This window comes from Lontra canadensis, unplaced genomic scaffold (genome assembly GCF_010015895.1).
Source record: "Lontra canadensis isolate GAN:19392208 unplaced genomic scaffold, GSC_riverotter_1.0 scaffold68, whole genome shotgun sequence".
Taxonomy (NCBI): domain Eukaryota; kingdom Metazoa; phylum Chordata; class Mammalia; order Carnivora; family Mustelidae; genus Lontra; species Lontra canadensis.
In genome coordinates this window covers 330737-357583 of record NW_022631062.1, presented here as the reverse complement: position 1 = coordinate 357583, position 26847 = coordinate 330737, and the positions used below count along the sequence as shown (strand labels likewise).

The 26847-nt window shown below is 47.6% G+C and overlaps 1 protein-coding gene across 1 annotated transcript; it reads right to left on the bottom strand.

Moving 5' to 3' along the window:
- Positions 1–980: 980 nt before the first annotated feature.
- ASB9 (ankyrin repeat and SOCS box containing 9) lies at positions 981–26847 on the bottom strand. Its single transcript, XM_032880149.1, has 7 exons — positions 26672–26847; positions 18950–19029; positions 11571–11678; positions 8166–8316; positions 5730–5864; positions 4309–4500; positions 981–1200 (listed from the first exon to the last, which is right to left on the bottom strand). Exons 1-7 carry the CDS (start codon positions 26760–26762, stop codon positions 1076–1078), a joined length of 882 nt encoding a protein of 293 aa, XP_032736040.1. The 5' UTR covers positions 26763–26847; the 3' UTR covers positions 981–1075.

The window sequence follows — 26847 nt, the reverse complement described above, 5'->3', positions numbered from 1 at the left end:
GGAGGAATTGGATTTTTAATTTTATCCAATTTTAATTAATTTACATTTTTAAAATTAGCCAGCCACAGATGGCTAGTGGAGCGGTTCTAACCTGGGCGCTTTGTGCCTTTTGGACTGCCTGCCTCATTCTCTGTGCTGGGGGCCTGCGCCGTGCCCTGCAGGCTGCTTTTGCAACAGTCCTGCTCTCTACCTACAGGATTCCGGGGGTACCCCCACCCCAGCCCCCGACCCCCACAAAGTTGTGACGACCAAAAAATTCTCCTAACATTGCCCCAGAAATGTCTCCTAGGGGGTAAAATCACCCGTGGTTGAGAACCACTGGGCTAGTAGCTGCTGTAGGGGATGGCACAGTTCTAGAACATGCTTAACATATATATGACATTTTGATTAAGAAAAAGAAATGGCCCCTAAGTTGTACTATAGCAGTAGCGGTTTTGTCATAAGAATGGGGAAGCTTAAAAAAAAAAAAGTCAGGGGCGCCTGGAAGGCTCAGTCGCTAAACGTCTGCCTTGGGCTTGGGTCGTGATCCCAGAGTCCAGCTCAACGGGAAGCCTGCTTCTCCCTCTCCCCCTCCCCCTGCTTGTGTTCCCCCTCTCACTGTCTCTTTCTGTTTCTCTGTCAAATACATAAAATCTTAAAGAAAAAGAGGAAGAGGTAGACAAAGGAATCTCTTTCTTCTTTATCCTCCTTCCTACGTAATGGATGGAGCCCAGAGAGTCGTGTCTGAAAATTCGGCCTCACACCCAAGTCCCCAGGTTAGCGTCAGAAAACCCATCCTGGAATCTGGCTTCCCTGAAGTCAGCGTGAGGAACTCAACAAACGGACCACAGGTCCTGGCTCAGCAGTGGCTCAAACAGGGGTTGGGATTACCGCCGCCCTCTTCTAGGGAGCAGGGGAAAGGTCTCAGGCCTCCCAACCAATAACACAGAAGTTCCCAGTGTGTTTCCATCAAAAATAAAAACCTAATTGACAAAACCGGCCAAGCTCTATAAACCTGATTTTATTCCAAAACGCCAGTGGCCGCAACACTCCGGAATCTTGGTGGGTTTTTTGTGACTCTGATCCCTTGACACGTTTACATATGAAGGAGAAAACGTTTCAGCTCCTCAGGAAGGATGAGTCCCTCGATCTTGTGATGCTGCTGGGTCCTGAAGCACTTGCGGATTCTAAGGCGACAGAGCTGCAGCAAAGAGGGGGGTCCTGGAGAGAGATCGCAAGACAAGCCACATATTGGCGTCACTGATCTAAGGCTACTTCTCCTTAAAAACACACAAGAGGTAACCCTGTCATAGGGAAATAACGTGGCTCTGCTTAACACCATTTTCACGGTTTTGCAGCATTTTTAGGCTATGTTCTCTCTTTTCTGGTATCTCACTAAAATGAGCTTATTAGCTTTTGATGTAGAGCAGACTAAAAAAAAAATCAAAGCTTATTCTCACTAACGGTGGCTTAAGGCAGCTAATTTTGGAATTAGGAAGTCACACAAAATTCCCAATATTGAAAATAAAATTCACGTTCACGTTCAACAGCTTTCTTGTATTTTACCTTTAAAAATAAGGTATTTCCCAAAAAGTAAGGCATGTCTAGATACAAAGACTTTTATAATGAAGCCATTTTAAGATATTCAAATCTAATGAGCCATCAGTGAAGCCCAAGGGTATGTTATCTTAAGTCCCAGTTGTTTTTTATTCTGCATTCAGAGCTAGCCCAGTGCTTCAACTCAGAGCTGAACAGTAAACCAGCACAGACTTCGCACCGGGAACCAGCCAACAGTTCACATTTTAGGACAGTGGTTCTCAGCAGGAGGTCGGGTGGAAGGGAAAAGGGGGGGACACTTGGCAAAGTGTAGAGACACTTCTGCTTGTCACCACTTGGGGGAGAGGTGCTACTGGCATTTGGCAGGTAGAGGCCAGGGACGTCGTGAAACGGGTGGCCCAAACAGAAATAAATGCAGTCTTGTCAGCGCGGACCTCAGAGCACATTCCCAAGGCCCCCGGGTCGGGATCGGGGGCACCTTCCGGACTCTGCTTAGTAGACTTGAGGCATCTCCTAACGAACTTCCCCAGTGGACTCAAGGCACATGTTAATCAGCTGTAAAAAGTACCCGGTGGGAAAACCGAACTTGAGTCCCTCTCAGTAAGGAAGGTCAAAGGACGGGGCTAACCTCTGCGCTAGGCACGCGGCCGGGGACCACTGTGGGCGCTGCGGATAGAGAAGTGTCCAACGAGGCAGAACAGCAGGACATCCGAGCAAGCTCAGTGCAACTACCGCTATCAGCTGGCTGCCTGCTGTCTACTCGAGGTGGGGCGACGCACGACAACCACAGCCTTAAGTCCACAGGATTAGAGCTGAAAACCCGCTATAGTTCTGCAGCCGCTTCCTGGCACCTGCAAGTGTTCAAGGAGTGGGCTCTACTCCATTATAAAAGCAGCAATTCTTTATCTATGAATTGGCCTATTGCTTTCATCTCCATGTCTTTTTTTTTTTTTTTCCCCCAGCAATACTCGTGATGCTTTAAAGCCAATGTGAGTTTGAGAGTGGCTCCGGCCATGCTGGGTGGGGGGTCATCTTTCGTTTTCATGGTGAGCCATGAGTAAACACTGCTTTAGACGCTTTTCGAAGCTACTGGGGTAGGAATACTCCAGAACTCCTTTCCAGCGATGATCGGAGATAGAATTTGCTGGGTTGAAACTGCAGGTCTGGCTCTCTCTGCCCTTGGCTTGGCCCCGTGTCCTGTGGCCTTCCAGACTACTGAGACGTGACCTCACCAAAACCCCCAAAAATGACTCATGGGGGCAAAAGCAGCAGTAATTCTCTGCAGGAGCAAATGACATTCTACAAGCCAGTGGGATCATGGACCCCACTGTCGCCAAAATGCGAATGAAAGGAATGAAAGGCAATGTAGGTGCCTACGAATGGCCTGGGGACATCAAGTGGAAGGGAGGAGTCAGGGGAGGCAAACTGAAAATCCAGTGGGATTATTTGCTGAGGCAGGGGCTGAGGGACTATAGATAGAGGTAGAGATAGATACACACGTATACACACACGAGCGTGCATGCACACACGTGTGTGTGTACATGACTTTGTAACTTTAGAGGGCCATGAGGCACTTTTGCTTTTGTGGATCTCTTTCCCAGTTTAAAAAAAAATGGTATTTTGCCACTGTGTCGGTATAAAGGCAAACCTAATCCAGGTCGAGTTTTATCCCTTTCTTCGTTTGGATTTTAAAAGAGATGAACATATTTCTGTGGGCCCTAAAAACATCATGGGCCCCAAGCATTGTGCCATCTGTGCCTGCTGGAGAAATAGGCAATAGATAGATAGATATAATTTTTTAAAAGCAAATCATTACAATGCAGGAAGAGCGGCCTGGAGAGGACCACACAGGCCGTACCTGCGGGCCCCAAAGGCAGGGCTTTGGCTGCAAGTACCCTGGGCAGTCAGAGTAGGAGGAAGAAGATTCTGCGGCCACTTTACAATTCTACCCAGGGCGAGGCCTAATTCTCAGCAGGTGGAGTATAACCCGGTAACCTGCCATCAGAACCCGTCAGGCAGGGAAGCCTGCTTCAAAGTCCCACCGCCTCGAAAAACTGAACAAAGTCTACACTCTAGCAAGAAAGCAGGTCCTGAGCTGGTTGATCTCTGTGTCTAGGGACAGTTACGAATGCCATCTGAGGGGTCTCTGCTTCTCCCCCCAGCCCACACCAACCTCACACCCTACCCCCTCGCACAGCACTCAATGACCACGTTTAGTTGTTTGGGTTAGAAGTGTCGGCTCTTATTTGTGGAAGACTTAGGTGTCGATGGACTTACAACAGTAAATGCCCTCAGACTGCTGTCAATCATTAAAGGAAGACTTTCTAGCACTATCTCGAGTAGCATCCTTGCCCCCAGCAAGCAAGTGCCCAGTAGTCTGGTCCATGCGTAGGGCAGTTAAGGCACCCAAGGGGGGCTTTGTCCAGCCCCGAAGAGAATTCTGCTGCATCGTTCTAATCCATGTTCTAGAAAACTTTCATATCAAAAGTTGAAGATCGTGTTCATTCTTTCAAAGCTGGCCTACCTCACACGGAGTATCAGATCAACCAAAACAACCGGTCTCCAACATTGCAAACCACAGGTGGTTCCTGACCACGTGACCAGGACCATACCTTGTTGAATAGTCAATGAGCTCAGCTCCCCACATGCGGCGAGGGCAGAGAAGGATCTCATACAGTCTCACAAGTCAGAGCTTGGTCAGCACCTGCCTCCCGCGAGAGTCCGCAGGAGCTGCTACGGATTAGGGCTTAGGTTCGGGCAAAGGAGAAGCACCTTCTCGCTGCAGGAAGAGCCGCGTCAGAGGGCTCTCAGGGGGCACCAACTCCAAGGGGCGTTTGCCTTCGGCGTTCTTGGCCCGGGTGTCCGCTCCGAAGTCCATGAGCAGCAGCGCCAGCTCGCCACTGGACACCCTGGCCACTGCATGGAGGGGGGAGTCCAGACCTCGGCCTTGGTTCACACTGGCTCCTGAAAAGTCACAAGAAGGAGAGAGTCAGCCAGGGAGCTGAGCCCAAGTGTCCCCCTTCTCGAAGCACGCTTCCTCAACAGTCCTTAACAAAAGCACTTTGACAGTGGGCCTGGCAATTCTGGGAAAATGGGAGATGTCTTGATTCCATCGACTAAGATGGGGAAAGTGCCATGTGACAACGTGACTGAAGGTACAAAACGAGCTATGTAGCTATATGAGGTTTAAAACCTTGCCCTTGACTGCTGACCATAGGTGTGCTACATTCTAGAAAAATCCTCCTCTTCTAGGGCCATCCCAAGCCAATTCCATCCCTACGCTCTCTACAGATGCCCACCCTAGCCAGATGGGCTGGATCCCCCCAGGACAGGTGAGGATATGTGGCTTTGCCTGAGCTGCTGTTCCCCTAGGAAAATGGAAACCTATGTCCACGCAACACATAGTAACTAGATTGTTCCGGCACTCTTCTTGGTTTTGTGAGGAATGGGAAACCCTGCCTTTTCCTGACTAGAACTTAAAATCTACCTAGAGCATTAGGGGAAAGGGGTGGGGTGAGGGATAGAGGAGGGGATGTTGGGAGGGAGAGAGGGAAAGAGAAGGAGAATGACTCTCCTAATTCATGACAATGCCTGTCACATGAGCAGAAGGCAACAAGCAGCACAGGACAGTCAAGGGAAGGGAAGGGTTGCTGGAGTTTCAAAGAATAAGCAGGACTCGGGTCATTACAGGGGTGACGAAGTGGTGTTCCAAGGTTGCAGAAGGTTCTGGATAACACCAGGGAGGTGCAAAAGAATGATGAGACATAGGCCTTTCCGAGGAACACAGAAGATCAACAATGAGCTAAAAACAGGGCAAGTACCGGAGAAGAAGTTCCCAGGGGGGAGACCAAGCCAGGCTCCAGCAGCTGTGCGAGTCCTGCTGGCCTCAGAACGTGACTGGCTGGAGAGAGGAGGTGAGAGGGAAGGGAGGAGAACAGATAATCACTGAGGACCACCCTGGGAAGAGATATGCTCACCATCCTTACCCTCATTCCAAGCGAGAGAGCGGGAGTGGAAGTGCAAACAGGGTAAAATCTATCCCCCCCGCCACCCTGCCCCAGAACACAGCCTCCACGAACCCTGACCTTGCCCGACTCCACGGCCCACACTCTTCCCCATTACAATACAAATGGCTTTTAAAAGACATTCCATTTCTCATTCTCTTTCCTTGTTTCATGTGCTTTTAGCTTTACCTGACTCCAGAAGCTTCCTGGCACAGGCTATCTGCTGGTTTTCACAAGCCAAATACAGCGGCGTGCCCAGGTGGTTGATGTTATGGTCCACGTCGCCCCCGTGGGCCGCCAGGGTCTCCACACACGCTGCATGGCCTGCAACCCAGGGCAGAAGAAACATGGTTGCAGCGTACATTCTCTGAGCCAGGGACACAATACCTTTCCCCTCTCCTGCAAGCTTATGTTTGCCACGGACCAAAAGCTAATTTACTTAGCCCAGGGAAGGACTTTACACACTGCCGTCACTTGATGCGCTGACTGTAAGGCATGATCCCTCTGCAGCTCCGGGGAGAACCCCACTCGGGTTTGTGGGCCACGGAGAGCAACCAGCAGTCTGCTCCAAGGGTCTGTGGCTTTGTAACCAGACTGACTACAGAAATGGAGGGGACACTTGGGAGGGGGTGGGGGAACAAGGACTGCAGGTAGGCCTGCAGAAGAAAAGGCACAGTAGGAGCCATGGGCCCAGGGAGGCAGCCCAGAAGCTTACCAAGGGCTGGCCCCAGGAAGAAAGAAGCCACCATGGACACAGGCGAGGCTGAGAAGCACCTGCCCCATCCAATCCAAGTGGGGCCTGGTCTGGCAAACTGGGTTTGGTGAAAGCCAAATCATTCTTGCTTGGTCTAGCATGTCATACTTTAAACACTGCTTCTTTGCTTTTCTCTCTCTTTTTTAAGATTGTATCTATTTATTTATTTCTGAGAGAGAGAGAGCATGCAAAAGCAGGGGGAGTGGCCGGCAGAGAGAGAAGCAGGCTCCCAACTGAGTAAGGAGCCCAACTCGGGCCTCAATCCCAGGACCCTGGGATCATGGCCTGAGCCAAAGGCCGACACTTAACCCACTGAGCCACCCAGGCGCCCTGTGTTTCTCTTTCTATAAAATCATTTGAGTTCCACGCACCCAGGGAATATGATGAGTTGACAGGTCTCTTAACAAAGAAATGTCAGTGCCTTGGGAGATGTTTATCATATGGATGGATTTGGTCAAACAGAGCTGCTGTGGGGAGTGCTCATGGGGAGCCATTCTGGGAAAGCCACCGAGGAACTAAAAACTCTTCTGGCAAAGTGTGCTCATGATAGTGACAATGACGGTCATGGACACTGGGGAGAGGCAGAACTTGCCATTGTATTTTTTGTACCAGAGTTAAGAATATCGGGAAAACTGTGGCTTTATGAAAAGAATTACCCTGGCTGAAGAAGCTCTGGGGATCTAACGTACAGTATTGGTAACTGTATGCAATAACGCCATATGCTTGAAATGTGCTAGGAGAGTGGACCTTAAGTGTTCTCCCCACACACAAAAAATGGTAACACTGTGAGACAATGGATAGGTTCATTAATTTGATTGGTAACCCTTTTGTAATGTAGGTATCTATCAAGTCATCATGTTAGTACACCTTAAATACATACAATTTTATTTGTCAGTTAAATCTCAATAAAGCCAGGTGTGGTAGAGAATTACCCCGAGCTGTATATAGCATCTTGTATTTCCAATAAAAATTGAAAGTTTGTTTCACTTAGAAAACCCAGGTGAGGAGGGCGCCTGGGTGGCTCAGCTGGTTAAGGGTCTGCCTTTAGCTCAGGTCATGATCCCAGGGTCCTGGGATCGAGCCCTGCATCAGGCTCTCTGCTCAGCAGGGAGCCTGCTTCTCCTTCTGCCTCTGCCTGTCTCCCCCTGCTTGTGTTCTCTCTCTCTCTCTCTCTCAAATAAATATAATATTTTTTAAAAAAGAAAACCTAGGTGGCCATGAGACAATATTCTTTAAGGCCCTAAAACAAAAGAATAGAATTTATTTTATAAAATAATTTGAGAGGCGCCTGGGTGGCTCAGTCCATTAAGCGTCTGCCTTCAGCTCAGGTCATGATCCTGGGGCCCTGGGATGGAGTCCCATGTGGGAGGTCCCTGCTCAGTGTGGAGTCGGCTTCTCCCTCTCCCTCTGCCTGCTGATCCCCCTGCTTGTGCTCTCTCTCTGTCAAATAAATAAAAATCTTTAAAAAATTAATAAAATAATCTGATTTTTCTGGGGTCATGGATCCAACAATGTATTTCACAGATCTTGATGGACAGTCTACCATGGGCCAGCCCCCATTCCAGAACCTACAGCAGTGAACCACATTCCAGATGCTCTGAAAGGGTGGTTCCCAAACTTTTTGTGCATGAGGATCACCGGGATGCTTGCTAAACAAAACACAGATGGCCCGGCCCCACCCCAGAGTTGCCGAGTTAATGTGCCTGGCGTGGAGGCCAAGAATTTGCCATTGCCGGCCAGGCCAGGCCAGGCCCGTGTTTCTGGTCCCAGGGCCCCACACCGAGGAAAGATCCCTGAAAGCTATCCCTCCTCTTACAACTGTGAGATGTCTGTTGAAGGAGTGGTGGACGACAAATTCTCAGCAGATTTACCTCTCTTAGCCGCTTCGTGGATGGGGGACGCCAGATCGCTCACAGCATGGGGGCTGGCCCCATGTTGCAGAAGCAAACTCACACAGTCCCGGCTGCCACTGACACATGCGTTAAACAACGGGGTGTGCCAGTCTGTAGTGACCCCATTCACCTGGAAAAAAAAAGCCCCAGGCTAAAGGTAGGCAGTGGGCTGTCCTGGGTTCAAATCTAGACTCCATTACTTTGAGCTGCTTTCTAATGTCTCTGAGCCTTCGATTCCACAGCTCTAAAATGAGGACAAAAATACCAAACATCCACAAGGCTGTGAAAAGCTGAATGACATAAGGCCCCGAGAATGTTACCGTATATTCTATCATTTCCACGCCCCCAGGAATATGAACTAGTCAGGATAATCCTATAGGGCTTACAAACTAATCTCCCTGCTTTAAACATTACATTCCAGACCCATCCCGCCCCAATCCAGAGTCTTTTCCAGCAGCGAGAGTAACCGTTTAGAGTTGTTTGTGTGTTATTATTTTTTTTTATTTTAAAACATGACTTGTACAGAAATATAGGGTGGAGGCGTGCCAAAGATTTTCTTCAACTCGTTCATGAATGAGAGAACCTGTAAGACGGTAAGGCTAGCTCAAAGGAGAATTTATATCGTCAGTCAATTAAATGCTGAAATGACGCCACTAACAGTTACAAGACTGGTTAACGTCCTACAGGGCTAGAAAACTAGAGTCTTTGGCACTGTCTTTCACACACTGGAAATCTGACTGAAACTTACAAGTTCACATCTGACTTCACAGTGTTTGGGATATAAGCAAATAGGGAAGAGCAAAATCAAAAGCACATTTTCTACACTGTGAAGCAAAGAGATTATGAAGACAATGAAGTCATTCTCACAAGCCATCTCCAAGGAAGGCGACAACCAGTGAGGCCCAGATGTCCAGGGCACAAAGTTTAAGGAGACACTCCCTCCCGGGGGCACGTGAGTGCCCCACAACCCTGAGAGGGAGTCTCTTGCTATAGATGGTACTCTCGGTGCCTCTCAGCCTCTCCATCATCCTGGCCCTGTTTCCACACTTGGAGTAAGTTTTCGTAACCCCAGTATAGACCCGATGACCATGCTCACCTACAGCTCTCTACTACTGCTCTCAGGACAAAGCCCTTTTCTTGGCAAGGACAGAGAGGCTGTTTAACTCACCCCAACCCACGACTCAGCTGACAGATTTCAACGGGTCCTTCGCATTTCAGCTTACACATCACTCCTCCCAGGAAGTGTCCCTTCGTGACACAGCATTGCAGTTCCTGCCGTCAAACATGGAGACTCCTTTTTCAGTCCTTGAATCTGGGCTTGTCTACGGGACTTGCTTTGCCCAATGGGACGAGAGCAAATGGGATGCAAGCCAAGAGCTTGCCTTCGTTTGATGCTCTTGGGATGCCTGCTACCACGGGCACCAGGCCAGGCTGCCTGGGAAAGGATGAGAGACCACATAGAGATTTCCTGTCTGCCCAGCCACCCCAGCAGGGTCATCACAAAGCAGCCTGCCCCAGCGAACTTGTCAGCTAACCTTGAAGGCCTAAGGAAGCCCAGCCAAGGTCAGCAGAACCAGGCCAGACCTGAAGAACTATCTGGCCAACATGAAAAACTGTGAGATAAATAAATGGCTCTTGTCTCTATCAGATAAAGGGCTAGCATCCAAAATCTATAAAGAACTTATCAAACTCAACACCCAAAGAACAAATAATCCAATCAAGAAATGGGTAGAAGACATAAACAGACATTTCTGCAAAGAAGACATCCAAATGGCCAACAGACACACGAAAAAGTGCTCAACGTCACTCGGCATCAGGGAAATACAAATCAAAACCACAATGAGGGGCACCTGGGTGGCTCAGTGGGTTAAAGCCTCTGCCTTCAGCTCAGGCCATGATCTCAGGGTCCTGGGATCGAGCCCTGCATCGGGCTCTCTGCTCAGCAAGGAGCCTGCTTCCTCCTTTCTCTCTCTCTCTCTCTCTGTCTGCCTCTCTGACTACTTGTAATCTCTATCAAATAAATAAAATCTTTAAAAAAAAACCACAATGAGATACCACCTCACACCAGTCAGAATGGCTAAAATTAACAAGTCAGGAAATGACAGATGCTGGTGAGGATATGGAGAAAGGGGGACCCTCCTACACTGTTGGTGGGAATGCAAGCTGGTGCATCCACTCTGGAAAACAGTATGGAGGTTCCTCAAAAAGTTGAAAATAGAGCTACCCTATGACCCAGCAATCGCACTACTGGGTATTTACCCTAAAGATACAAATGGAGAGCTCCGAAGGTGCACATGCACCCAAATGTTTACAGCAGCAATGTCCACAATAGCCAAACTACAGAAAGAACCTAGATGTCAGTCAACAGATGAATGGATAAAGAAGATGTGGTTTATATATACAATGGAATACTATGCAGCCGTCAAAATAAATGAAATCTTGCCATTTGCAATTACATGGATGGAACAAGAGGGCATTATGCTGAGTGAAGTAAGTCAATCAGAGAAAGACAATCATCATACGCTCTCTCTGATAGGAGGAATTTGAGAAGCCGGGCAGGGATTGTGGGGGGTAGGGACGGAAGAAATGGAACAAGATGGGATCAGGAAGGACATAAACCATAAGAGACTCTAAATCTCACGAAACAAACAGGGTTGCTAGGGGGAGGAGGGTAGGGAGAGGGTGGCTGGGTGATGGACATTGGGGAGGGTATGCTGTGAAATGTGTAAGCCTGATGATTCACAGATTGTGCAATTATATAACATATAATACATTATATGTTAAATAAATAAAGAAATAAGTGGCTCTTGTCTCAAGTCACTAAGTTAGGGTGGCTTGTTACACGGCCAGACATAACGGGTAGGAACAGTGTTTGGTCGTCGCCCGCTGGGGCAGACATTCCATGCGTGCCACAAAGCTCTTTCCTCTCTCCAGGGCACACAGCTTCATTGTTATCTTCCCCCCTCTTCTCAGATACGGACTCTAAAGCTCAGAGCCCAAGTAACTTTTCCAAGTTTCCAATATTAGCAAATGGTAGACATGGTTTGGAACCATTATTCAGGTCTCATGGAGCCAAATGTTCCACATTTTCTGTAATATTTCATTACCTTCCAGCCACGGGACTGAAGGCAGAAATCTATTTCCGGGTATTTATTAGGAGTGACTGCTAAAGAAACTGCTGCAGTCTCAAACCATTCCTTCCTGGCTAAAAATTCGGTTCCTCCTCTATCGCTAAGGTAAAGAAGCTTGATGGATGTCATGCTTTTGAAAAACACCCCTCTTCGACCTTCCAATCAGACTAGTCAAAAATGCCAGAAATGACTCAAAAGGGATGGAAACAGGCCCTTGTCATGGTCCCTAAGACATTATTTGAGTCACACTTACCTGAGCTCCATGCTTTAATAAAACGTTTGCACAAGAGGGATGACCTCCGAGACAGGCCTCATGGAGTGGGGACACGCGATCGGCCGTGATGAGGTTCACGGGCCAGCCCTGCAGGAGAGGAAGTGAGCAGAGAAAGGGATGTAAAGCCACAGCCCCATACGGTGGGGATTCAACCCCGATGCAGCCCCACGACAATTCTCTTTAAGTTCACTTGGCTCCCGCTCTGCCAGCGTGCTGAGGTGTTGCTAATGATGTCAAGCAAACAAGGAACCTTCATGCAGCTCGTGAAAGGATGATATGCCACAGACCCTGGGGGAAATAGCTGGAGTGTCTCCACTAGAGTTGACGAGATGCATCCCCGTGACCCAGCCATTTGACTCTTGGGGACACACATTCTAGAATGACTTTTCTCTCGTTCTTACTCTCTCCTGTCCTCTCACTTGCTCGCTTTTTGTCTCGATGAGGTCCAGGGCAAGGAACAGAGAGCAGTCTCCAGCCAACAGCCACCCAGGAGCTGAGGGCCTCAGTTCAAGAACCAGGAGGAACCGAACCTTGCCAACAGCCATGGAAGTGAGTTAGGACTGAGGTCCACCTCCGGTCGAGCCTTAAGTTGTCTCTGTTTCTGGCCTTCACCTTGACTGCAGACTCATAGGAGTCCCTGACCCAGGTGAACTGTGTCTTGATTCCTGACCCACAGACACTGTGAGCTAATACAGGTCTGTTCACGAAGCTTCTGAGTTTGGGGGTAATTGGTTACACAGCAAGAGATGCCTAATCTAGGGCCAAAGCATGAGGTGAACTTGCACAGACAGAGGCAGAAAGTCCTAAGACAGAGGGGAATGACATTCTCACTCTAGGTACTTGAGGTCCAAAGAGCCAAGGAAGTTGTCAGAAGGCCATGCATTTCATCAAACTGTGGAAAAAAGTTGCTCTCTCCAGGAGATGGCTTATGAGCCCCATCCACGCAAAGCAGCAAAAGAACTCCAGGAGAGACCCCCCCAGATGCCCTGATCATGGAATACATTATCCTCGACAGGAGGAAACTGGGTACAACAAAAGTTGTTTTTCTTGGGACACATTAGGTAAGAATACGGTTAACTTAACTAATGACTTGGTAATACAATCGTACCTTTTCTTCCCATAAGAGTTAAAATTTGCGTAAAATCATTCCAATGAACTGCCTCCCACATCATCATTCCTAACACATTCGTAAGTCAGTCAACCTCCTGATCATCCAATCCTATCAGCTTTTACACTCTGATGGGTGTGACCTCATAGATTTCAAGAGGTCCAATCGTTCCAGACACACGCCTGAGTCAACAGGGTCCTGAATCTGGAGCCTTTCTTTGGGTGGGTCTGGGGAGGGGTTCTGCGAGACTCACTTGTAAATGAGAAGTTCTGACATCCCTTACAGTATTTTGCCCCCCGGCCCTGGCCCTGCTGTTCCCAGGGAGGGAAGGGACTACACCTTCCCCTCCTTTGTAACCTCGCATCCCATCTGTACCCAAAGAGCACTCAATAAACGCTTACTGACCACCGACTCAAGAAGAGCTGAGTTACTGCATAGACACCGTCACAAGTTCTGCCCATGGACTTTAGTGTGGTGTCTGTTATTTTATTTTATTATTGTCATTATTATTTTATTATTAAATTGGAGGCATCCCCTCAAAGATGTGCTCTTAGATCCTTTCTTTGCCCCCCTCAATGCTCTATATTTGTGCAATAGCTTCCCCTCACACTACTAGAATACACAAAAAATTCATAACTAGGAGGTTCCTTTCCCTTCAGTTTCACTTTGCCAACGTAGGACTGCGCGTACAGTTCCTCATTGAGCGACGGCACTACTTTAAATGAATGGTGGCCGTCAGTCAGAATTATTTAGGACATTCTAGAATATCTTGAGGTAATTTTTAACCCATTCCTTCACACAGGGTCCGTCCCCAGTGGGTTCTCAGGTTTTGAAAACATGGATCAATGGCTTCACTTTCATCTTTCTGTAACCAATTGTCCCTAATCTCGGCCCATCCTCAGACCCTCTTTTAGACGGGGCCTCGGGGCTGGACGATGTCAGGGCGCCCACGGTGACACAGCGCTCAGCACCTGGCAGGTTTCTGTCCCAGCTTCAAACCACATGCCCATCCCCGCATGAACCAACCTGAAGACTACAATAAGGTTTGGCTCTGTCCTTTGTCCTACACATAACTGATGTGTCATTCTCTACACTCAGGGCAGAAGGAGGTCACGAGCAGCCTTCTCCTTCATGTTCATCAAACACATCGTTTCCTTCTACTGTAGCAAGGAGATCAAAGCCACCTGATGTGAGTATTTCACACATCCCCCTCTCCCTACCCCTAAAATCCCTCTGCACGTCGCCAGTCCTCTGTTCTGCCATTGCTCCTTTCTTGGAGACAATCATTTGAGCTCGCCCCAACAGCCCGTGACCTTACCCTGTCCCTCCACCATGTCATGACTTGCCTTTGGCCACCTTCTCACATGCGTTCTCCACCTCTCCCCTCCTCTGCAGGCACACTTTCCTTTTGTGTCTTGAAGTCTTTCCATCGTCATTCCCAACCCTCTACCACACTACACTTCCATCCAATCCTCTTCTCCCCTTTGCTTCCCCTGCTTTTTTTCCTCTTCAAAAGCAGTCTGTCCCCATTGTCTCTGCTTGTCGCCCTTCTCTCACCTACCAACCCAGTCCTGCTGAAACTGCTTTTAAAGATCACCAGAGACTTCCTCCTTATTGAATCCAATATACATCGTTCCGTCTCCCGTCTCCGTCCACCTCTGAATTGGCTCTGTATTCATCCCAAGCTTGTGAAACCTCTCCTCTGGCTTTGCAAACCAAGCTCTCCCTGAGAAAGAACTAGATCTCTGACCTCCTACTGTCCTTTTCCTGTCTCTCTCACTAACTCTGGCCTTTTTCCTCCTCACAGCTCCTAAGTGCAGGCGTTTCAAAGATTTGTCCTCAGATCCTTTCATTTTTCTCTCAATACTCTCTACATACTGTATTTGGCTTTCTCTGCCCCTGATGCATGTCTCTAATTCCCCACTAAGATGTAACCACCTAGAGACCCAACTCACAACATAAACGCAGCCTCTGCCAACAAGCAAACTCTCCCTGAAAAGGGCTCCTTGTCTCGCTGGCCCAACTTCTCTGAATGGCCCCACTATCTTGTCTCATACCTAGGATGGAGACCTCAGAGGGAGGGTAAGCAGAGTGATTCCAAAGTTCAAATGCCGGCACCATCACCTAACACGCATCGTGACCTCGAGGCAGTGACTTATCTCCCTAAGCCTCAGTTTCCTCATTTGTAAAATGGGGACAGTTGTACCTACCCTACAAGATTGTTACGAGGACTAAGAAACGATGCGTGCTTAGCAACCTGTAACTTGCAGGCAATCATGATCTGAGACTTCTTATTCATTACCACTTTGCCTTCAATTAGCTGCCACATCGGAAAGATCTGATGTTTCAGAACACCGGGGTCTTTCCTTATTTCCACTTGGTAGGGACTTAGCCCTTTGAGGATTGCGGAGGGGGGCTGCTGCATAAGGAGTTTTATTCAAGGAACTGAACAGCTGGTTTTCACCACTTGCTTTCAGCCATACCTTATTGCTAAGGTTCTCGGTCTCAGCTGTGCCTTTGAATCCCCTGGGGAGCTGCACCCCAGAGCATTTGCCATATAATCAAAGGAGGCTGAAGTCAGGCATCAGGCTTTTTAAGAACCTCACCTTATCCCAGACAGCTCAAGGCAATTCTAACGTGCAGTCCACATTGAGAACCACCACATTAAGGTCCCACTATGGTCAAGGAGTATCAGGATTGCTTTCGGCTGACCTAACAAACACTACTACTTTTTAAATAAGGTTTTATTAAAGTGCAATAAAGAAAAGTCCATAGAGCCTAAGTGTAAATCTCAGTGAATTATCATAAAGAAAACATGCATATTATCACTACACAGGTAAAGAAACCTGGTACTATCTGTCTTTTCACATTTAACCCCTCTGCTGGGAGGAGCTGCTAATACCATCTCCTACTCGTAATCTGAATTACCCCAATTACTAATCAGCATAGTTGGATAATTTTATTGAGCATTTGGACAACCCCTTTAATGAAGTGCCAGTCCAAGTCTCTTGCCCATTTTTCTGCTGGGTTACCTATCCTTTTTGTATTGATTTTAGACAAGGAATACGGGCCCTTCATTGGATGGATGGACAGATGTACATATATATATATAGCAAATATTTTCTCATCTGTGGCTTGCCTCCTTGCTTTTTAAATATTGCCTTTTGATGAAGAAGTTTTTAATCTTAATGAAATCCAACTTATTGGCCTTTTTGTTTCTTTCTTCCTACTATTTGTTTCATGTCCATTTGCCTTTCTCTCTCACCTACACTATCATAATGTTCTCTTTTATTAAAAAAAAAATCCTTGAATGCAGTGGTTCTACAGAAGCTTTTAAAAAACTACCAAAGCAAGGGGGCACCTGGGTGGCTCAGTCGGTTAAGCATCTGGCTCTTGATTTTGGCTCAGGTCATAGTCTCATGGTCTTGGGATCGAGCCCCGAGTCGGCCTCTCTGGGGAATCTGCTTGAGATTCTCTCTCCATTTCCCTCTCCCTCTGCCCTCGCTCCCCCTATTCGCTCTGTCTCTAATAAATAAATAAAATCTGAAAAAAAAAGTAGCAGTGCATGAAGACTGCCCTAGTTAAAATTAGACTGTCTGGCGTGAAGCCCAGGCATTGTTATTTTTTAAAAAACATCCTGGATATTTTAATGTGAACTGTGGTGAAGAATAGTTACGGAATGAGTTTCTCCCTTCTTGGGCCAAAAAAAATTTCTTTCCTTTATTTTTTCTCTTCTCTCTTTGTTTTATAGACATTTGAATGTTGGTCTTACTTCCCTCCCTAAAATAGGTTTGGTTTAGCAACTGTGTTTGTCATTATTCTTTGATTAGCCAAAGTGTTATTAGTGTAATCAGAAAATAAATACCATGAGTGATGACGGTAACTGGAGTAGGTAATTTACATGTCGCCTCAGTTAACCCTCGCAGACTCGCATAAGGTAACCTAATAGACAATTTTTGGTCTTAATTCTTCACTCTCCCATAGTAGTGTAATACATTCACACCTTTGCCATCACCTCATAATTGAAAAAATGTACTTCCTTCATCCTTGACTTCAGACGTGGTCCTCCGACTTGCTTTGGCCAACAGGATGTTGGTAGATGTTACATGAACAGAACGGAAGTACTCCTGCACGGCTGGGCTTGCCCTGCTATGCTCCAGCCTTTCGGCATGGGGACGAAATTCATTTTATGAAGGCAGAAACTGAGGTTCCAAGAAGATAAGTTGCTCAAATAATGTCATAGAACTTAGATAAAGATAATAGTTCCATCTGATGTGCAATAAACATAAATACTGAATATAAATGAATATCGGTCCAATTTAATAAGTGATATATAAAAGCTACAGTGATCATGTTTCTTCCCATCAAAATAGGTAAATGTTTCATTTTATCTGAGAAGCAGCTTAACTGCTTTTAGCTAGAGTTATGTGTTACTATCTAGATTTCGATTTATAATAGGGCTGCTGCTACCACAAACAGCTTAAGATAGTGGCTTAGGGTAGTCTGAAATTTTTCTTTAGAAATTGTTATCTTACAGGAGGATTTCTTAGTCTAGATAGGTCCATGAAATTGGAAATTTTTAAAATTTAAAACATTTATTTTTCACTAACAACCACCTAAAATGTCTGATGTCTTTCCATTATGAATCCAGACGACAAACCACAGTGGTAATAGCAGTCCATAGGACTATCACTGAGAGGAATCGCAGACACTTTTATTGTATTACAACTGTTATAGACATCTAAAATATCTCAAAATATGCACTCAACCTACTTACAAAATACAGTAGTTAATGGAATCGCCACTAAATCTCATTTAATGCAGTTTATATCACCATGTCACATTTGTCCTTTTACTAATTTTTTAAAAGATTTTATTTATTTATTTGACAGACAGATCACAAGTAGGCAGAGAGGCAGACATGGAGAGAGGAGGAAGCAGGCTCCCCGCCGAGCAGAGAGCCCGATGCGGGGCTCCATCCCAGGACCCTGGGATCATGACCTGAGCCGAAGGCAGAAGCCTTAACCCACTGAGCCACCCAGGTGCCCCTGTTCTTTTACTAATTTGATAGGTCTTCTCAGTACTATGTTCCATGCATTTAAAACATTCATCCGACAAGGGGTCCATAGATTTTGCCTGACTGCCAAAGGGTCCATGGTCTGAAAAGAGTCAATAGCTCCCACCTGGAAAGATCTATAGTCTTTTCAGAAAACAGAACATTCTGAACAAAAACTTTTATTAGGATTTTGAATGGTGATTTCAACTGCTTTTTTTTTTTTAACAAGTATCTTAGCTTAAGTTCCCAATAATTTCAAAGAAACAAAACTCAAATTAATGTGTACTGCAAATTACACCTGTAGAGCAGAGAAACTGATGTCAAACTGGGCAGAGCCACTATCAGCTAGAGGTTCCATAAGACCGAAAAGATCTTTGAAATGATAAGATGACATATTTAAAAAAGACATCTGCAAGCATTTATTTTACATCCAGGCTTTTGAACCTCAGCGCTACTGGCCTTTGGGGCTGGAATCGTTTCCTGAGGTAGAGGGCTGTCCTGAGCAACGTGTGATGTTCAGTGACGTCCTTGGTCTCTATCCACTCGACGCCAGCAGCACCCCCTACCTACCCCCACTCCCAGCTGTGATAACCAAAAATGTCTCCAGACATTGTCAAATGTTCCCTAAGGGGCAAAACTGCCTCAGTTGAGAAAAACTGTTTCGTGTGATAATTTTCAAGAATACAATCTATCGAGTAAAGCGAGGGCAACCTGGACACACTCATCTGCCTGTTATTCACCCAATAGGTATAATAGTACCGATCATGTGCACAGAATTGTACTAAATTCTAGTATTTACGCCAGCCTCCAGATAAGGAAATGGTTAAAGGGGACAGGATTCACCTCATTTTGCCAAAGAGGAAATTTCTATCTTAAAAAAAAATCAGACTATGATTTTTTTTTCTCAGCGTGGTGAGCGATAGGATATTCTTTTTTTTTAATTTTTTTTATTTTTTAAAGATTTTTATTTATTTATTTGACAGACAGAGATCATAAGTAGGCAGAGAGGCAGGCAGAGAGAGAGATGGGGAAGCAGGCTCCCTGCTGAGCAGAGAGCCCGATGCGGGGCTCGATCCCAGGACCCTGAGATCATGACCTGAGCCGAAGGCAGAGGCTTTAACCCACTTAGCCACCCAGGTGTCCCGCGATAGGATATTCTTAATGTTTGTCTTTTTTCCCCGAAAAGCCATGTACCTGGCTGATGAGGTTCCTCAGAGAGAGAAGACGTCCGTGGATGGCCGCTTCATGCACAGGAGACCAATCAGACACAATATCTGCATGGGAAGGGAGGACTGGGTTACATCCTGTCACTGTGCTATAGACCCAAGATGCAGCCCCACCGTCCATAAGAGCCTGAGGGGTCTTCCTGGATGGAGACATAGGAGTCCATCAGTCAAGACACCCACGAGCCCTTCAGCATCTCTTCCCTCCATCAATGCTCCCAGTACACATTTTATTTGAAATGTCAAGGTAGCTAAAGAAAGAACTACAGCCAGTCTCCAACCTGAGGACAAAAGAGGTAGACTGGGGTGATGGACTGCGTGGGTTTCAAAGGCAAATGGTCCATTTAGTTCAGTGAGAGCTTCACTAATCACCAGCATTCGTGTGTTAAGCTGCGGTTGCCAGTCTAGCTTCCTGCATGAACTCGAACTTCGGTATCTCAGCAAACAGTGCCGTGTACTAATAGCGGTGATCACATCATTACGTACGCCATTAGGTTTAAAATCGGAGCTAAACAGAACGGTATCTATTTCTGGACTACCGCCCGTCCCAGTATCAAGCACAAAGCAGAGTTCAGTCTGACCTTGTAACAGGGACATTATTTACCCCAAAAGGCAGCATGGCAGTGTGGTTAAGAGAGCTCTGAATTCAGACCCCCTTGGGTGCTTCGGAGCTGTGGGTCCCCAGGCAGGCTCTGAGCCTCAGTTTCCTTCCCTGTCATATTAGGACAGCAATGAACTTACGCACAGGTCAATAGCTATTAGCTACTATCATTATCCTGCCCTCCCCTTAAGCAGAGTCTTAATTACACCCCATCACCGCTGCTGTTGCAAATAGCAAATGTGTTCCACGGCCACGCAGGAAGAACACACGTTCTTCGGAAGAAACCCTATAAACCCTATCCCAACACATTAAATGTTTTCCTCTCTCTAATTGAATGTGGAGGTAATGTGAATGAGGCAGAGACCTGCATTTTCCTCATCTCAAGCTGTGACTGATTTCCAGAACAAGCACAGGAAGTCAGAATGTGACAAGGCAAAACGGTCTGATGGCAGGCATGCCTCATAAGGAACCGGTGTCTCCTAAAAGCTAGGGAGACCTGGGGAACCAGGGAATTTACTAGTACCTTATCAACCAAAAAGCCAGAAAGGAGGAGGCTAGAATACTTTGTCCTTAACACAGTAGCTGAGGTCTGCCTTGCTATCTGGGAGTTATCAAGACCCAGGAAAGTGTGTCCCATGGAGCAGATTACTATCATTCCAGATGAATGCATAAAGCATTTATAGGGAAGAGGTAGCCGAATGAGCCTATCGACACGCAGTCCATCCAATACTCTCCTCCTGGGGTCACTACGAGTACCTTACGTGAAATAGCTTTTCTTACCTCCCAAACCTTATGTTCAATCAATAGAAACTTCATGGCCTCACAGAATTCTCTGAGGTTCCTGATTCTCTCAGGAAAAAATTGCTGTTTCTAGTGCTTAGAGCCTACCCTCCAGATGGTAGCTACGGAAAGATTTCTCTCCAAATTAGAATTAAAAGGACAACTATGTCTATACCGTCGGAGCAAACACAAAACGCAATCTGCACAAAATCTTGGGTGCAAAGGAAGAGCCAAAAATTAAGGTTTGAAAATCCATTTTAAAAGAAATTTGCAAGTGTATCCTAATGGATCACCATGTGTGTGATGATTAATCCATTTTTTTTTCCCTCCGAGTGTTCAGGGGCTAAGAAACATAGCTGGCACATTCCCCTTTCTTAAAGCGAGATCGGATAATCAGAGCTGACAGCCTAAAGAGTCCGGGCAGGTAATCTGGGTTCTAAATTGTAACTCTGCTCAGGTTTCATAAAAAAGGATGCAATTATACTATCAACTACAGACAAAAACAGGCTTCACTTTCTATTCATTCGTCTTGAAACCATTCCTCCTTCCGCTTACGGTAAATCAAGAATCGTGTACTCCCCTAAGAGGAATAAAAAAGGCTACCTGTAGCGGGGTCCCCATGCTTGAGAATGCGGCATTTACAAAGCAGACACAGTCTGTGTCACTGAGAAGCACAGGGAACTGTCCAGGTGCACGTGGTGGGGGGCTGAGCAGCCACATCTGTCTATGCGTACAGTTCATGTAAGTGGAATCGTATGGAACATGGTCCTTTGCCACTGGCTTCTTCGACCTAGCATCACGTCTCAGGGTTCATCCACGTTATGGTAGGGAATAACACTTCATCCCTTTCCACGGCCAAATAATACCCACTGTAGAGACAGACCGCATTTTATTTATTCATTCGTCAGCTGATGGACACCTGGCTTGTTTTTGCTTCTTGGCTGTTATTAATGACGCCGCTATGAATGTTCATGAGCAAGTCTGTGGGTGGCTGTTTTCAGTTCTCCTGGCTTCATACGTAGGAGTGGAAATGCTCTAGGACAAGGTCACCCCATGTTTAGACTTTTGTGGAACTTCCAAACTCTCTTCCAAAAGGGTCATACCACTTCATATTCCCATCAGCGGTGTATGAAACTTTGCTTTCTAATTTAAAGTCATTGGGGGGGGGCACCTGGGAGGTGCAGTTGTTAAGTGTCTGACTTCGGTTCAGGTCATGGTCCTGAGGTCCTGGGATTGAGGCCCGCCTCGGGCTCTCTGCTCAGCGGGGAGTTTGCTTCTCCCTCTCCCTCTGCCCCTGCTTGTTTTCCCTCTCTCGCTGTGTCTCTCTCTGTCAAATAAATAAATAAAACCTTAAAAAAATAAAGTCATTTTAGACTAGGGTTCGGTAAGCCTATCATAATGTGTCTATCACTCCCGCCCAGGAGAAAAACTTGGGTCCCGACAAAGCCAAAATTCATGACAAATTTCCACGAGGATGTCAGCCTCAGCAGGTCTCTGAACAACTGAGTGATTATGTAAAGACTTAGAATCGTGACCGTGGGTAGGGTGACATTTTTCTAGCATCAGGAGCATGGAGATAGGTATCTTCGCACATACATACACACATGGTTGTAAACACCATAATGTGCAACAGGGACTAGTCCCCACACACTCTTTAGCTCTTGAAAACACTGAAGAGACGGCTGAGACATACATCTTGTGTGGATCCTGCCTGGGAGGATCAGGGAGGGGGCTCTCCAGGGTTTTCCAGAGACCACACCCAAGCAGGCAATGAGCTACTGACAGCATGTGCAATTCCCCCCAGGGGGAAGCTTTGCCTGCCTTCCTGCTAAGCACCAGAGAGAGCAGACAGGGCAGGAAAGGGGACCTGTTGCCTCCAGAACATGGAAATGCTCCCAGTAGGAGACTGGATGAAGACGGGACTCAAGGTCACCATATCCCGTCTTCCACTGACCCCACCACCGCCTTTGCAACTCAAGGGCCTTTGCCTGTACACAGTGCACCGGCCAAGCCCTGAGTATACATCAGGGATTCTTCCCCAACACTCACTCAGCCGGGGTCTACTGGTTTTCCTGCCAGGAAATTTATGCCAAATGGGGTCACTGGCAAGGCCTCAGACACAGCAGCGGGGCTCAAGGTGGAAATGCGGCAGGCAGCCCTTCTCCCAAACCCACTTTGCCAGTCCTCCGATGACTGCCATTAAACTTACCTTTCTCTTAAATCGAGTCTCCGGCAAACCCTGCAATGCATTAGGAAGGTCACCGTTTCATTTTTCTTGCCATTCTGGAATGATTTTTTTTTAAATTTCCATTATTTCAGAAGATATTTTTAAAGGCATTAATTGATAGATTCTGAGGAGAGCTGCTAACAGAGCTCTGAGGCAGTGGCATAAGTCTCTCTCCATCCTGGAAACACTGTGCGAGGTCAAGGGGAAGAAGGGGAGGTTGGGTGGCCGCGGGGGGGCAGGAGCGTCTGCCTTCGGCCTACGGGACGTGGAAAGGGGAGGCCCAGGGGTGTTCACCGACACAACAGATGATCTGGGGGCTGGGGTCACAGTTACGATGGACCCTGGTTGGATCCTGGGACAAATGAAAAGAGGAGGAAGAGACACAGAGCCTCGTGGTCAGAAACAGGAAACAGAAAAGGCCCACTGAGGCAGCTCTTGGGCAAGTCCGACCTGGCCCCTGTAATTCTTTCTCCAGCCTCTTCTTCCTCGGTCTCTGTCTGTCTCTCTCCACAGGGACCTCACAGCAGCACCCATTCTGTCTGGTCAGGCAGGTTTCCCCGGAAAACCTGCCCCTGCCAAGGCACCCCGATGTCTCAAAAGCCACCATGAACGCACAGGCTTGCTTCCTTTCCGGGCCTGTTCGTGCCTGTCTCCTCTTTAAATGTGAGCCCACTCTCTACCGGGTGGGCTCGATTTTGTGAGGAAAGAAATTTCCCTACACAAACCTGCAGGGCTGGGTGGTGTTTAGTTTCTCCTTCAGCGCGTTCTCCTGAGTTGCCATGGGGAGGTATGCGTTGGTTTCCTAGAACCGCCATAGCAAAGTTGGCTTAAAATGACAGGAATCCATTGTCCCCTAGTTCTGAAGGCTCGAAGTCCCACAGGAAGGTACTGTCAGGACCACGCTCTCCCCCGGAGGCTCTAAGCAAGAATCCTTCCTTCTCCGCCCCTTCTAGTTTCAGGTGGCCGCCGTCCATCTTTGCTGGGGTTTCTGGCTTGTTAGATGTGTTACCCCCGTCTCTGCTTCTGCTGTCATAGGCCTCCCCCTTTTCTCCCCTCTTCTTCTTATGAGGACACCGGTCATCGAATGAGGGCCCACCCTACTCCAGTAGGGCCTCATCTTAACTAATTACATCTACAAAGACCCCATTTCCAAGTAAGGTCGCATTCTGAGGTATTGGGGGTTGGGGCTCCAACCTATCCTGCGGGGAGACTCAATTCACCCCATAACAAGGTGTTTTCAGGAAGAAAAAAAAAAGATGCTTTTTTTTTTTTTTTTTTTTTTTTGCTGCTGGCAGAGGACTGAAGCATTAAGCCCATCTCTCCGAAGAGCTGGTTGCCATCTGCATAACCTTTGCTCCCTTCCTTCAGAGGAGGAGGCGGAGAGAGGCCTGCAGGCGAGAAAGGGAACAGCTGAGTTCCCCCAGAGGAGCGGCACCCGGGCCCTTGTTAACCCCTGCCCTGGTCCAGTGCCCCGGACACGCTTCACCTGAGCTGAGTTTCTCGGCGGGGCTGTTGGGAAACAGCATGCGGAGTACTTCGCCTTCCACACCTCACCAAGGTCAGGCATTCAGAAGCATAAACAAGGGCAATTCGGTTGTGCCCAAGGGGCAGAGCTGCACAAAGCAGGGGGAGCCGGGCTCGGCTCAGGAAAAGGCGCATTGGAGAGCCTGGGAGGGCTTCATGGTGGCAGCGGCCAGGCTGGACGTGGAAGATGAGGGGGACCTGGCCAGCCAGAGGTGGGGGACAAGGAAGGAGGGGAGCAGAGGCGTCCTGTCTTCTGCCCTTGTGACTTCTGCTTCTTTGGAAACTTCTCTTCTTTTAGTTCCTGGGGAATGACAACATCCAAATCTCTTTCTGCTTCTCTAACTCACTGGGCCTACGTGCTCACCTGCAGGCCTGGCCCCGGGCTCCATGCCTGGCTCTCAGCTCTGGGCCATCAGACTAGCTCTCCTTTCCCAGGATTTCAGCGCAGCCCCGGCAGAAGACTCTGAGGTCTCAGCTTCCTGACCTGTTGCTCTCCCAGTCTGGGCCACATGGGCACGCTGTGCATTGGGCACGGGCATTGAAACTTTGGTGTTCAAAACAGAAGCCCTGTCCTCCCTTCCTCACGTGGCTCCCAAGCCAGCTCCCATCCCCAGCTTCTCTCTTACCTAGCCCCCTTGGCTGACATTAATTTAGACTTCACAACTTTACAGTTTCGGCTGCCTTGCCTCTTTTAGTCCCAATACTTAGTCAAGGAACATAGACTGACTGCGCTCTCCTTTGAAATTGTCACCCATGTCCCCTTTCTATGTCATTCCCCGAGTTCGATCCAAATGTAAGCTCCATGCTGAGACGGTGAGTGCACGGTTCTCCAAGCACCATCAGCCTCACCTGGGAGCTTATTATTAGGAATGCCGTCTCCCAGGCTTCACCCAGGCCTATCGGGGTATCAGAAGCACGGGGTCGGGGGGGGGGGGACAGCCATCTGCATGTGCCCAAACCCTCCCTGCACGAGACAGGGATCCCATCCTCCATCCTGACTGCGGCGACCAGATTCATCTGCTTACAGTCTTCCTTAATGCCCAGTCTCCACTCCAGAACCATCAATGGCTCTCAACTCCCTGCCTCATGGAGGCTTAATGCCACCAAGCCTTTTGCAGCTCCATGACCGAGCTCCAGCTCTCCAGACTTGTCCTCAGTCGACTCCCTAAGCCCCTCCACCCCCTTACTCTTTACTTACAGAGTGTTCACTTTCTAAGCACCAGACCTTTGAGGATATGGGCAGCTGCTCACCTCCACCCAGCAAAGGATCCTGCCCCAAATAGGAGTTAGATTAGGACCCTAATCAGTGAAAAGAGGCTGCCACCCCACTTTGGAGTGGAAATAAAAATAAACATCATACCTAGGTGTAAAATAACCATGTGGAAATCACCCAGATTACTGAGACTTTCCCATATGAATTTGGAAATACAATTTGCTGCTTTCAAAACATATTTATTGGGGTGCCTGGGTGGCTCAGTGGGTTAAGCCTCTGCCTTCGGCTCAGATCATAATCTCAGGGTCCTGGGATCAAGCCCTGCATCGGGCTCTCTGTTCAGCGGGGAGGCTGCTTCCCCTCTCTCTCTGCCTGCCTCTCTGCCTACTTGTGATCTCTGTCAAATAAATAAAATCTTTAAAAAAAACATATGTATCTAATTCCTTTTTTAAAAGCCATTTTTGGTGCCACTCTGCTTTCTATTGCTCCAAGTCTGTGCTCCAAAAATTTGACGAGTCCAGTTCTGCCTTTGCAAACCCGAATCCTGCTTACTGCTCTGCTCCTTTTCCGAGCAAAATTGGATACATGCATATCGGCTGGGTTAGTGGGAGGGAAGGCATTTTGTTATTTTATTTCTTCTGGGGGTTCCCCCCCCACCCCGCACCTTTCAGCAGCTGTAGCAGAGGAAAGTAATAAATCCTCCCTGACTGCTGGGTCCCTGCAAATTGACCCTGTGATGGACAACTGTTGTGGGCAGCCTTGCTAATAACATGAGTCTCAATGTCATTATCGTTCCTCTGATGCTTAGACCCATTTCTCAGAATCTTTTCGGTCATCAGGCACCTGCTGAACGCTCACCAAAAAATGACAGTTGCCCAGAGGCACGAGATTCTACAGTTAGCAAAGATACCACGTGACAGGTGACAAGCATCCCTAAAAGAAGCTTCTCCAAAGGTTAAAAAGAAAAAAGTCTCCTTTTAAAGTGAATCAATCAGTACTCAGTGTTTGGACGTCATTTAAAGGCCAGCCCCACCTACATGCCAAATACCTAAGACCTTTTAATAAACGACTTGGCAGTAAAAGTATCCTATTTATAAGTAAGCTTTATACCTCCATTCTTTGGAGCTGAAGTTTCTACTGGTGAATGAACTGTGACAATCAACTTTGTACGGTCTCTGGGACTCTGCAGATAGAGGTGTACAGCTTTTTGAACAACCATGTGAAGGATACAGACCTTCCAAGCTGTGGACATACCTCAGACAGAGCCCCTGACTTCACCCCACCCTCTCCTCCCCCACGCACCGTATGCAGCCTCCCCAGCACCCTGATGCCACTGCTGGCGACTCACCCCCCATCCACGAGTTCGAAAGGAGCCGGGTGTCAGGAAGGTCCCCTGGCCTTAGGGACTTGCTGCTCCTGCCCCGTGGTTCGCCGTCCATGGTGCTCTCCTGGCCGGGCAAGCTCCACTCTCCACTTTGGTCGCTCAGTTGAGTCCAAATTGCATGCTTCCCCTGCTCCTGGGAA

Coding starts and splice junctions, on each gene's coding strand:
- ASB9 (XM_032880149.1), bottom strand. CDS start 26,762: ATGGACGGCGAACCACGGGGCAGGAGCAGCAAGTCCCTAAGGCCAGGG. Junction 11,679..18,949: donor TGAGGAACCTCATCAGCCAG/GTACATGGCTTT, acceptor CCTCTCCTGCAG/GGCTGGCCCGTGAACCTCAT. Junction 8,317..11,570: donor TATTAAAGCATGGAGCTCAG/GTAAGTGTGACT, acceptor TTTTTTTTCCAG/GTGAATGGGGTCACTACAGA.